This window comes from Bradysia coprophila, chromosome II, assembly GCF_014529535.1.
Source record: "Bradysia coprophila strain Holo2 chromosome II, BU_Bcop_v1, whole genome shotgun sequence".
Taxonomy (NCBI): Eukaryota; Metazoa; Arthropoda; class Insecta; order Diptera; family Sciaridae; genus Bradysia; species Bradysia coprophila.
The window spans coordinates 7,907,364-7,920,528 of NC_050735.1; the positions used below are offsets into that span (position 1 = coordinate 7,907,364).

The window sequence follows — 13,165 nt, forward strand, 5'->3', positions numbered from 1 at the left end:
TTTTCATATCGGATAGTGTAGGGCACTGGTCTCACAAATGAGTAAATTGGTTCAAAATTAAGGCCAGCAATGTTCTTGCTGCTAGTTATTTGTATAGCCATGGCCAATCGACAAAACGACAATGTTGCTATAGAAAAGTGGTTTAACAAATATCTTCATTGTAATGTTTTCACCGATAATTTTTGATTTAAATCCAACTGCATTCTTTCTCTCTCCTTACGATTTTATCCATTTCGATGTAAGTCTTTCAGTTAAATTTTAATGAAACGCGGCATTGTTATACACCGACACACAAACAAATTTTAATTCAATAAAATATTAAAAACGAGTTAGCCGAATGAGACTTATAAACAATTATACCAACAATTCAACTCTCATAAGAAAACCGAAAGACCTTGAGGTATGGATTCTTTAAAGTATTTTATTTTCTGTACCGAGAGCAGAGCCCAGACTCCAACATACATATCTACCTACTTCTATTGGAAAAATAAGAGAAGGATTTAAAAAAAAAGTAAAAAATAACGAAAGAAAAAAAATCGTGGACCTCACAGCATCTTTTTTCTACATAATACTGAGAATGAACATAACTTTGGTGTATATTGCATACATTGAAGCGCACCACAATGGAAAAGAGTTGAAGAACGGCTGATTACTTTTTGTTGTTTGTGTACATTACAACCAACGTTGCATGTGCAATTTGAATCTCTTCCTTTGCTCGTAAGTGATTCAGCAAATTCTACGTTCTTAGTGATTTTGTGAACGAAATTCTTCAAATTACTGGTAATGGAATAGCTTTTTACTTTGATGGCTGTGCATTACCCACCATAAAGGAAATGCTTTGACGGAGAATGGTACACTCATGTCATAAGGGGGCGCTTTCATAAAGTAGGTTTTTCAGTTGCTCAAAATAAATCTGATTTTAAAAGTATTTTCAACATCAGGAATGAGATACTTGAACCACAAGTAGGGAAGATACGTCATTTCAACGTAATTAAGCAATTGTACACCGTCAGTATGATTTTATATGAGTACAATTGGCGACTCTGAAATTTGTTCGTCATTTCGTTTCAGCTGGTCCACTAATAATAGTACATTGAATGACAAGGGGCGAAAGTAAAAAAATTCAACCGTGTGCGAGAGTTGGAGCCCGCGCCGAAGGCAAGGGCTCTAATCGCACAGGTTGATTTTTTTTACTTTTGTCCCGAGTCGTTCATACTATTTTTTTTGATACCAACATTGAAAATTGATACGTATCGCAAACATCGCAACAAAATGTTGAAATAAAAAGGCATTTAGGCAGAAAATGAGGGGTCCAGGGGGCGGCAGCCCCCTGGTATATGAAAAATGTAATAATTTAGCCATCACAACAATAACACACACAAAAATTAAGATATAACTAACAAATCATTCAGTAGCAAAAAGTATCAACTTTGTATGCTAATTTCAATAAGAACACTGGCGCACAGTGTTTTACAATTTTGATCAAAGTATTCTGCATAATATGAGCGGATTTTGTTGACAACTCGACTCATTTCTCTCATTTTCTGTGACGTCAGTCACTTTCGCTGTTCGTTCAGCTGCGTTCGCTCTTCGTTAAGTACTTTCTCCCCGTGGGATGCATTTTTTTACTTTCGCCCCTCATATGCGGGGCGAAAGTATCATTTTTCAATGTTGGTATCAAAAAAAAACTAAACTTCCTTTACGTCTTCTCACTACCACCTGTGTGTGTGTAGCTATTTCAGCCGTATAAACAAGTGTATGAGTTAACCAGCTGAAAAGAAATGAATAACCACCGACTGTATGGGTTTTTTCGGGCCGAAGGTGACAATTATGAAACCATTCAAAAAACGATAGTGTCATTGATCATGCTAAGCATGTACAGAGCCCATGGGTTTTCTAATCTTACTGCCCTCTCTTTCAGTACTTTAAAGTACATGCCGTAAGTGATGGAGACTTCAATTATTTGTGTGATCTTTTAGACAACAATTTGAAACTTTTGGAATGTGTGGAATGTGTTGTGTCAAAAAGTGTTGGATAGGTCCCAGCACTCTGAGTACAAAACACGCTTCAGTTGGTCACAATGTCGTCTCTGGTTCCGCTGCAACCACTTCATTTTTTTTAAGTAATGGAAACGGGTAAAACATAATCGAACGAAGACAAACATTACTCATACATGTCTACCTTCGATATTGTACTAACGGTAGGTAGTTGAAGTTCAGGTTAAGGTAGTTGGAGTAGTTATTTGAAGCGGTGCTGCATCGGAAACACAGACTTCATTAGGATCGACAGATGCGCATTTATATAGCTCAATCCTAAGGTACAACACATTAAATGCATGCTAATCGTATGTCGCGACTAGCATCTGGTGTGCGAATGATAAAAAAGTACTGCAAACTGATCATTCTTTGACTTGCTAGATTCTAATTTCAGATGATGTCATAAGAGTTTTACCAAACGGTCCAGGAATGTAAACACCAAGCAGAGATGAAACCAGGTTCAATATTTTACAAGATTTGGAAAGCTTTTTGTATTTGAAATGAATTTTACTATCGGAAAATTCTATTGAATACCCTTTGTTGATTGCCTCCTACACACGACATGAAATGTCGTGAAACATGCTTTCCACAAAAGTAAACTCTACGTGTTTGCATATGATTCAATCAATTACCGATCCGCACGGTTCATGTATAAAAGCGGAAGTAATTTTTTTAACTGATTCACAGTTCCAACTTCGAATTTTAGTCAGTCACAATAGTACTTCGGAAAAATGAAAACTTCATTTCTTGCCGTTCTACTTCTTCTGTTTTGCATACAAGTGAGTGTTAAAACATAATACGTCACACCAAGACGCCTCGCATCTACTAAAAACTCTTTCAGACATCACTCACAATTGCTGGTGGCAATACTAATACTCCGACAAATCATTGTAAATCTGAGCTTACCCAATTAAGACAAAATGCTAGCAAATTCATCGCGCGTCTGAAGCAGATCCTCGATTCGGGTCATAATACGTTAGCCGGAATCGTAGAGTTAGATGCAAAGTTATTCAAAATTGAACACTACTATCTGAGCGACAGTTATGCCACAGATGTAAAGACTGCCAGTACTAAATTAAAATCGTTCGTTGACGGCTTCACAGCGCCTTCCACTGAATTATCGAACTTTATCAACAGCGTTCATGATGATTGTGACACAATGCTAAATCTTGCCGATGATTTTGCAAAAGAAAATAAATTAACTTTTTGCCCGAAAGTAGCACTTAAAGGGTGCGAAGCCGAGCTCGGCACATTGCAATGTGAATTATTCGATTTGCTGAAAGAGCTCAAAAAACAGCGAGAAAAGGCTATGGCTAGTATCACGGTAATGAAGTCGACAGTTTCGAATTTAGGTGAAATGGTGAAGGAATTCGCTTCGACGCACCTTACCCGACCACACGCTGGAATTGATGTCGACTGTTGTAAGCTACGTACGGCAGCCAATCGATTCTTTGTTGAATTCAACCAAAGACATTGGGTGGGGTACCAAAAATTCGTTAAGCTTCAATTTGTTTGCGACGAAATAACGACCTGTGTCAGTGTTTTTGATGTGAAATTGAAATGCATTAAATAAACGAACTAACAACCAAAAATAGCTTGACTACTGCAACTAATTTGATCTACACCAGTGACTAGATTGATATGAATGATATTAAACGTTTTAACGCTCATTGGAACTCACTATACTCTGCTAGACAAGTCAAGAACTATATCAAAATAAGCAACAGAAACTTTAGATTCTTCCTATCGTCAAGCACTAAGCAGGTCGAATCAGCATTCTACCTGATCTTGACCTCTTGAATAAACACCTCCATACAATTGGAGTTACCAATGATCCGAACTGCGACAAATGCGGTGAGGTGGAAGGTACGGTACATTTTCTTTGTCACTTACCAGCTTACACAAAACACAGAGACTTATACGTGGACTCATTCACTATAAACTTCGCAACGATCAGGGCATTGCTCCAGCCAATATCGTAAAATTAATTAACACCCAAGTAGCATTTCAGAAAAAATAACTTATTCGTTAAAATAACGTTGTAGCAACGTTGCCACAACGGTTGTGCAACCGTTGTTGCCCGGTTATAGTTTAACCTACGTCAATTAACCGTTGGATAACCGTTAAACAACGAAAAAGTTAAAAATTATAGTTGCTCTACCTTAAATTTTTAACTTTTTCGTTGTTTAACTGTTATCCAACGGTTAATTGACCTAGGTTAAACTATAACCGGGCAACAACGGTTGCAAAACCGTTGTGACAACGTTGCTACAACGTTATTCTAACGAATAAGTTATTTTTTCTGAAATGCTACTTGGGCAGAACTAAACAAATTAAATTAACCATGGGTATGCACAGCAGCAGGCCCTTCTGAGGCTTTAAATTTTATTTCCACTCAATTATTGTAATCTAATCTAATCTCGATTCTGGTTCTGCAATTTGAAACTCTGTACTGGCAAAAAAGAGATGAAAGTCTTAATCTGGAGACAAAGTTATCTGCGACAGTTAAGACTTTCAACTCAAAAGATTACCTGCAGACAAAATTACTTGCGACAGCTACTACCTTTAACTCTTCAGATTAACCTGAAGACACAGTTACCTGTTACAAAAAAAGAGTTGGAAGACCTGTCGCAAGTAACTTTGGACAGGTAAGACTTTCATTTTTTTTGTCCGTTGCGAGAACCGAACCTCTTCTAACTTGCAGTGTGAATCCTACGAGTGACTCCAAAGTAGCAGGACATCTACTTGAAACGATTAGATCTAACACAACGAAACAGTGCAATTCAACACTCTTATTGAATCGTAACATCTCGATAGAATAACTCGTCATGTGAAACTTCAGATAAGCGTCTCGTCATTCCAATTCATACCATCAGTAGGTACGACGAATATACCTTTATGTAGTTCCAAAGAGCTAAAACTTGACTCAAATTTAATTTACATTTCCATAAATGCAGCACAATTTTCGTAAAATTACTTTCCACTGCCATTTCAGTCATCTTAATTATTTTCTGTTCATTCGTTTTCCAAAATGCACTCAATATGTGCAACTGCCACGGAATATTAATTTGAAAATGGTTATGGTTGATTACACTGGGAAATTGTTTTTGTGCTGAGTTTTGTTTGTGAAATCAATGAAATAATTAACAGAACAGCATTTTGTATTGTGTGTAGCATGTTTGTTGAATTATTCATTTGAAAGAATATTTAACATTTACAGATTTTTTATAAAATGAATTTATAACACACACAGAGAGAGAGAGAGAGAGAGAGGGGTAAAGGTAAAATTAAGTTTTGAAAATCATTCGCTTTTTACGTTCATATATGTTAAACTGTCTGCGCAATTTCAGTTAACAAAAAGCAACAATGTTTTTCTTTTCATATTTTCTCTTTTCAAAATAATAAAAAAATTATCCCACAATAGCATTTATTGCCTTTACACTTTTTTGGTAAACTTCGCACGTTTTTTTTTTCTTCCATCAGTTCTTGGTTTTTCGTTTTCATTCTCCAAGCAACACATCAACGTATGGCTATGCAATTTAACCGTCTTGTTTACTTCATTATTTTTTATTTTCGTACAACGTATTCAGCATATTGTACACGAAAGTACCATGTATTTAACAAATCTAATTCTCACGCATTTCGCCCAAAATTGAATTTGGTTCTCAACATCCAAGCTATAGTCATTTACATAACTGGGAATAAAAATGTTGAAGAGTCGAGTGTTCGTGTTAAGGTTTTTGATGCAAGATGATACAAAAACCACGATAAAACTCGAATTTTCATTTTATCCCTAGTTATGAATTTACACATGAACGACAAAGCAAGAATTACCTTACAACCCTGTTTGTGCTTTGGGCCAAAACTTTTGGCTTATTTTCTCCCCTAAATGGCCATGCGAAAATTGGTCTTTTCTTTACGACTGGTCGATGGTCGAATGACATTTATAGAGAGAAAAGTGCGGCACTTTGTCTCCCGTGGTGAGAAAATAGATCTTTTCTTTTTCGAACTGCTGCTTTTTTATTTTTCATCATTCTTCACGGCCTGCGGCGCTGACACTTCTGTCAAAATCATGATCGTATTCTCACTTACGATTTTCTACTCATGTGTATTGACTTCCAGTACGATCTAGTCACAATTATAGTTGATTTGAATTCGCTCGATATACTCAATTTACTCGAGAAAAGTCCATATACTCGTAAAAAGTCGAGAAATACTCGACATACTCGAATGTATTCCAGATATACTATAATAAAGTCAAGATATCTTATAATATAGTCAAGATATACTCGAATATTGTCGATGTCCTAGAATATTGTCGATGTCCTAGAATATTGTCGATGTCCTCGAATATTATCGATGTCATCGAATATTGCCGATGTCATCGAATATTGTCCAGATATACTCAAATATAGGCTAGATATATTCAAATATAGTCGAGATATACTCAAATATAGTAGTCGAGATATACTCGAATATAGTCGAGATATACTCGAATAAAGTCGAGATATATTCGAATATATTCCAGATATACTCTTATATAGGCGATATACTCGATTATAGTCGATGTCATAAAATATAGTAGATGTCCTCGAATATAGTCGACGTCCTCGCATATAGTCGACGTCCTCGAATATAGTCGACGTCCTCGCATATAGTCGATGTATTCGAATATTATCGATGTCCAAGAATATTGTCGATGTCCTCAAATATAGCCGGCATCCTCGAATATAGTCGATGTTCTCAAATAGGCGATGTTTTCGAATATAGTCGATACATGCTCGAAAATATACTCGAATATACTCAGTATACTCGAATATGGTCGGAGATATATAATAGATCTGTGAAAGAGTTATGTACACTAGTGGTCGGAGTAAATAACATAAAAAGATTCTAAAATGTTTGTTTTCTTATAATAGTACGACTACTCATAGATATCCGGTGATTGGTACACTGACCCTACGCCACATATTCTGCTAGCGGGTGTTATTCACAATTTGTTTTTGAAATATGTGTTACGTAGTTATTTTGTCCAGCGTTGTTTTGTCCGAAAGTTATTTTGTCCGAACGCTTTTTTTTTTGTTTCCTGAAGGAAAACAGCAAACACAACATGCATTCATGAAAAACAACCTCTGGGAGAAATAGGAAATTCCAACAAGACCGATTTGTAACTATAACTATTTGTACCAAGGCAGGAAGATTCGATTTTTTCAGCATCAGTCCTAAGTTACTAGAAAAAGGTAAGATCACTTTCCTGTCGAGGTAGAAACAACGTTTTGTGCACAGGACAACTGAAAGAGACAAATGAAAAAAAAGATCGACAGAAGTACACATTTCAATGCTATCTGCAATTAAGGAAAAAGTCGTATTTTAGTTGTCCGGTGCATAAATAACTAATATAAAAATCCACCTAAGCAGAAGATTTTGAAGACAAATTTGTTTTGGGGCTTTTTTGACTGGATGGGTTGTAATATAGAAACTTTCCACTAGTCAACATCCAGACAATCACGATGAGTATTTGTTATTGGTGATATTTAGAAATGTTTAGACAGATCTATGAATATTCATTCACAAAATTGAATTTATTTTCGATATCGAAACACTGTAAACAGAAACTTTATTTACACAATTTTGTTTCGGATTTTGAGAGATAAATATTTACCATAAACCGTTTTGCATACATACAATTATTCGCACTTCATTTCGCATACGATCTGAAAACATACAATTATTTGCACTGTTATAGCCTGCAAGCAACGAAATTATATCAGGTCATGCATTGTATAAATAAAACGCCGGCCAATTTCATAATATTTATTCATAATTCAAATAAATAACCGACATCTAAACAGATATGCATAAATTAATAGCTTACCAATTTATCAGTTCTGTGCATAAATTGCGTTTGAGATGCGTGTGCCACAACACAGCTTTATATTATGTTTACAAAAACATCCAGGCTAATAACGCTCCTTTCTTTGGAAGCAAAAATAAATTGGCATAGTTGCTGATGAATATTTTTTCAGAAATTTTTCAGGTTGAAATTCGACATTTTTTGTTTGTAACGTTACGTTCTACGGTTTGCTATGCATCCATACAATTTAGCTTATGGCGGAACCTTTCAATCATTACAATGTCATTGAAGTGGGTACAATAATTTCTTACGCTCTTGCAAGCACAAAAGCAAATATTCCGCTCAGTTTACAGATTTTCGTTTAAAAGTACACCAACAAGTTAGTTGAAAAACAGAGCATCAATTGGCTTTCAATTATTTTCCCGGAATTATAATTCCATTTTACAAGCAATTAAACTAATTTCACAAAAGTGCAGTTTCGTCACATTTCGCTCTCTTCAAAACACTATTATGTATGCAACGTAATAGTAACTCAACAAAGTGTTTTAGTCATAGTCAAGTAGCAATCCTTCGTATAAACTTGATAAGCTAAGAAAGGATATCAGTTTTCTACGTTAAAGTCTGCAGTTCATACAAATCGGTCACCTGGAGCTCAAATCAATTCGGAAAAACAATTTTATTCATTTTGTCGATATTTTGATGCTACCTACAGTAATAACTAGTAACAATGACTGCATTTGAAAGAATCGATAACTTCATCAAGTTCGAATATACTCGAAAAGGCACAAATCATTCTTGGGATACCCCGCCACTGCGCCACTTGCTACGGCTCTAGCAATGAAGTATTGTTTCAGTGGAATTTAAGAGGTTTAATGGAGGAAATGTTGCAAATTGCAAAGTATACACAAAGATGCATTGTGTGCGTCCGTAATATAATACGACAACATTCTAAATCAGTTTATAAATTAATGAAGCTCCCGTTCGTTGTTTTTCATAATGCCAGTCTATTATGGCCGCATTTTGTATGGCTACTTAATGCTTATGAAAAGTGTACCAAATGCCATTGAGAATCAATAGCAAAAGGGGATGGGGAACTTCGATATTTATAACGTAGTGGTATAGCGGAGGATCAGAAGAGTAGATAGGAGCAAGTGTTGTGATGTGTAGTGTGTCAGTTAGTAACAAACTACTTCATTATGAAGTTGTCTGTCGAAATACCGTGGAAAGAAGCTACCGAGGTGCCCATAAACGGTATCGACAACGGTAGGAATGACAGTCTGAAAGCTTATTGAGGTGACTTCCAGAAAAATTGTGCTTATTCTCTGCTTAAATTCACAATCCCAGCTGCATGTATCCCTGAAACTAAAATGGTTTCATTACCGTGGTTCTACCCCACGATGTACAAAATCGTTTCAAAATACAAAACAACTTTTAAGTCAAACGCAAAAGAGAATTTTTCAACAATTATTCTGACATTTTCATTCCGAAACGTACCAACCATGTATCCGAACAAATGAATAAAAATTACAAAACAAATTGGCATTACGTTGCGAATTTTTTTACTTCGTTTCAACTTGCGCAATTTCAACGTCTTATATGATGCATTGAATCACGAACATTGAATTTAACAATAACACAAGAAAAATTGATCTTATTTTCTTTGACCGTTGAACTTATTCAAGCCAAGTTTTATGAACCCATTAGTTGTTGAAGTTTTCATTGTCTCAACATACACTTTTGGTTGCATACATATGTCCCGACCGCAACCATTTATAGGTTTTTTTTTCTTCAGTTTAAACGTTTTCCGTATAGAGTGATTGGGTGACCGAACCAAATACGTGGATATCACGATTTGTTTGCAGTGATCAGATGATCAGTTTGTGCTGTCAGACTTTAAAATGCAGATTTTTGAGGCTAGAATAATACGGCGAAAACTTTTGAATTCTGACGCTACATACGGTTGGTAAAACTCGAAATAACCTCAGCATTTTATTCGGGTTAAAGATTGTAAAAAAAAGTGTAATTGGTAATGGCATATGGTTTCAGAGTCGTTGGCAATTTTTTTTTTTATTCGCATTCGAAATGTGAATGAATTCTTCTCTTTTCGGTTGAAGTGTTTTGTGTCTTTCGTTTAGAGTTAGCGTGATGGCGTTCTACCATTATGTGTTCATGCAATACAGTTTTAAATGCCACACAATGTGATCGTTTCCGTCCAACAATAATGGATGAATCAAAATAAAATTGTGGTGGGTAATTGCGTCACGTCAAAGGTTTTTGATGAGACTTCTGATGTGTATTCGACAGAAACTTTGATCGGTAATATAAGTATTTAGTCTACATAAAGCTTCCATTTGATGTGGGTGCATAAAAGACACCCTTAGTTCACAAGAAGCAGCTTCTTTTCATCTGGAGCTTATAATAAGTATAAAATTGCAATGATTTTTTAGTAAACGGGAATAGTAATATAGCTATTGAATCTAGTTCTTCCTTTGTTCAAATTATTCCTTCCATTTGATATAGAATCTTGTACTTCATTTGTTTTAACACATTTTTGACTACATATGTAAGACCAAATTAACTAGATGTTAATTTTCTCCATTTATATTGTCAAATCCTTCAGAATTTTGAGTTTTGCAGCTACAAATAAGCGAACGATTTCGCCACTTACATTTGTATTCTAGGTTATGAGAAAATTATGTTGCGTTGATGAGAGTTTGGGTAATAAAATCTCTTTTTCTCTACCCCGAACTGTCTCTTTGCATTTGTTTTGAAAGATTGTGTTTATGACCTCGGCCACGCCTCGATGCTGAGGGCCTAAATTACGAGACGAAATTCCGAAATTTATGCCCAAGGCATGAAAATTATGTTTTGTTGATGAGAGTTTGAAGAAGAAAATGTCTTTTTTTCCTGTCAAAACAAGTGGAGAAAATGAAAAATTTCTCCTCCGAACTGTCACTTAGGTTTTGAAAATTCTGTAACAAATTGATATTCTTCTTTCGTGGAGAAAAGCGGTTAATCATACAAGCATTGGTGTTCACCTCTGAAAAGAATAGAAAATTCCAACTCAAGCAATTCGCGGCTCTCCCAGAACTTCGCTCTTGCTGGAATTTCCTATTTTCTTCCCTCGGTATACATACATCTGTTTAAATAGAGCGAATATTTACATCAGACTTTGTATTTTTTCAACAAACACCCACCGAAATTATAAAACAATAAATTTAATTAAACCATAATTCTTCTGAAGCACCTTTTACACGCCATAAGAAAACCTTTCCGAATTCCTAATAAACATCAATTTGTATTGCAACAACTGATGTAATAAAATAAATTTTATTGTCGAACCAAACAACAGCTAGCAACAAAAAGAAACATAATTGGGCAATTGAAGACGAAATCTATTTTTCGAAATTCCTTTCCGATTAGTTGGATTCAAAAATTAAAAGTGTTTTCGTACAATTATCTATAATTGCCTCCAAATGAGCTATTAAAATATATTTTAATAATGTTTACTATATGCCCCGGTGATGGATTAGCATGTGAGCGAAGAGTGGGCTTTTATTGGTATTAAGTGCAGTCGGAAATGTAAGTTTTTCGAATCGATAAAATTATTAACTTTAAATTTATGAGCCAAATTTATTTTATTTATTGCCACCTCGCATCGTAGAGGAGAGAGGAGCGCACCGATACGCAGGCATATGTAACGCAAAGCTCACAAAGTGAGATAAACCATTAAAATTAATTCAGTAACAGTTTTGTTAAACATATGATTTGTGTTATGTGTTTATGCTTTCTCATTTATATTAGTCGCCTCGTTGAAACATTTAATTAATGCGCTAATTTTGACATGAGAAATCGTCGGAATAATACAGGAAATTATTTTGTTGGATTTGAAAATTTCTTTTCAGTTATTAGGGCTATCGAAAGTACAACATGATTATAGCATGTTGTCAGCTTTTCGAATGTAATAGAAAATAATGACGAGTTTCAATAGCGAAACATAAGCAATAAATGGCATGACAACTCATATAAACACGCTCTAATCAACATGATCGAACTAACGATGTTACACTTAATGATTTCTAATTACTAAATTTTAAATGGAATATTTAATAGCCGTTGCCACCTTGTAATCGGTAGCTTTTCAGGACGATCTTTAAAACCAATTTTAGTTAACTAAAAATTAGTTGAACCTGGTCCACTTCACCTCAATCGCAAACTTCATATTTACACCCAAAACCATCATTTACATCAATAAAGCACATTTTTCGGCGACATCAGCATGACAAGTCATGTTTTCACGTAATCGGCATCGCCTCGGATTCCAAAAGTTCACTCTTAAAATTGACTTTTCCGTTCTAGCTACGTAAATTTGTGATTTTGTTGCCAAAGACGCAAATCCAAACCAAGAAGGAGAGGGCTAAACAGCGTGAAAAACTGAAGTGCGCGGAAAGATTACTGCTTGATCTAGAGACGTACCACGTCAATTTAGAATATCGATACTACGCGCCGAACAGTCAAGAAATTCCTCGGCAGAAAATTTTAAGGACGTAAACCGAGCGAGCAGACATGGAAGAGTTAACAAAAATCACCTTGGGGTGTCAGAGGTTGCTAAGTAGGAAGGAATGCACTGGTTTATAGGAAGAAAAAGTTTGTGTAGTCAATCTTCCCCCTTCATCAAAGAGGGATTCTTTTGAAAAACAGAATCTTGAAATCAGACGCATTTTCCATTGGACTTTTTTATATATGCCCATTAAGGTATTCGACCCCAGAAGCCAAAACCACTTTCAAAAAAATTCTTCGAAGCTTGTGTGGCTAGTGTGAGGTGATCAAAAACCGAAAACATGCACTTTTCTTACAAAAATTTCTCCAGTTACACGAGCCGTACAGGGTCGTGTGGGTTGTCATTAAAATGGTAATTGCATGTACTTCCGGGGCAAATAGGGTCTTATTGAGTTTAAAATTCATCCACACTGAAACATGTGCAGTTAAAGTTTTCAACCGAAAAAAGACTGAAAACTCACACTTTTCTTACAGAAGTTTCTCGAGTTACACGAAACTTTCATGGCCGTGTGGGGTGTCATATGAAAGGTAATTACATGTACTTTCAGGAGAAGTAGAGCTTACGGAAGTTTGGTAGCATCTACGATGAATTATGTGAAGTTGAAATGTTTAAGTGCTTATATTGCATCGGAGATGGATGTGGATGAATTTTAAACCCAATAAGACCCTATTTGCCCCGAAAGTACATGCAATTACCTTTCTAATGACACCCCAC

General features: G+C 35.5%; 2 protein-coding genes and 1 long non-coding RNA gene across 3 annotated transcripts in view; all 3 read left to right on the plus strand.

The window, feature by feature from the left end:
* LOC119070809 overlaps positions 1–13,165 on the plus strand; it is a 531,393-nt gene that overhangs the window by 16,545 nt on the left and 501,683 nt on the right. The window lies entirely within an intron of this gene.
* LOC119070145 (apoptosis-stimulating of p53 protein 1) overlaps positions 1–13,165 on the plus strand; it is a 150,715-nt gene that overhangs the window by 3,010 nt on the left and 134,540 nt on the right. The window lies entirely within an intron of this gene.
* Positions 2,730–3,614, plus strand: LOC119070588. The gene is made up of 2 exons (XM_037175009.1): positions 2,730–2,815; positions 2,878–3,614. Exons 1-2 carry the CDS (start codon positions 2,768–2,770, stop codon positions 3,607–3,609), a joined length of 780 nt encoding a protein of 259 aa, XP_037030904.1. The 5' UTR covers positions 2,730–2,767; the 3' UTR covers positions 3,610–3,614.

Coding starts and splice junctions, on each gene's coding strand:
- LOC119070588 (XM_037175009.1), top strand. CDS start 2,768: ATGAAAACTTCATTTCTTGCCGTTCTACTTCTTCTGTTTTGCATACAA. Junction 2,816..2,877: donor TTCTTCTGTTTTGCATACAA/GTGAGTGTTAAA, acceptor AAACTCTTTCAG/ACATCACTCACAATTGCTGG.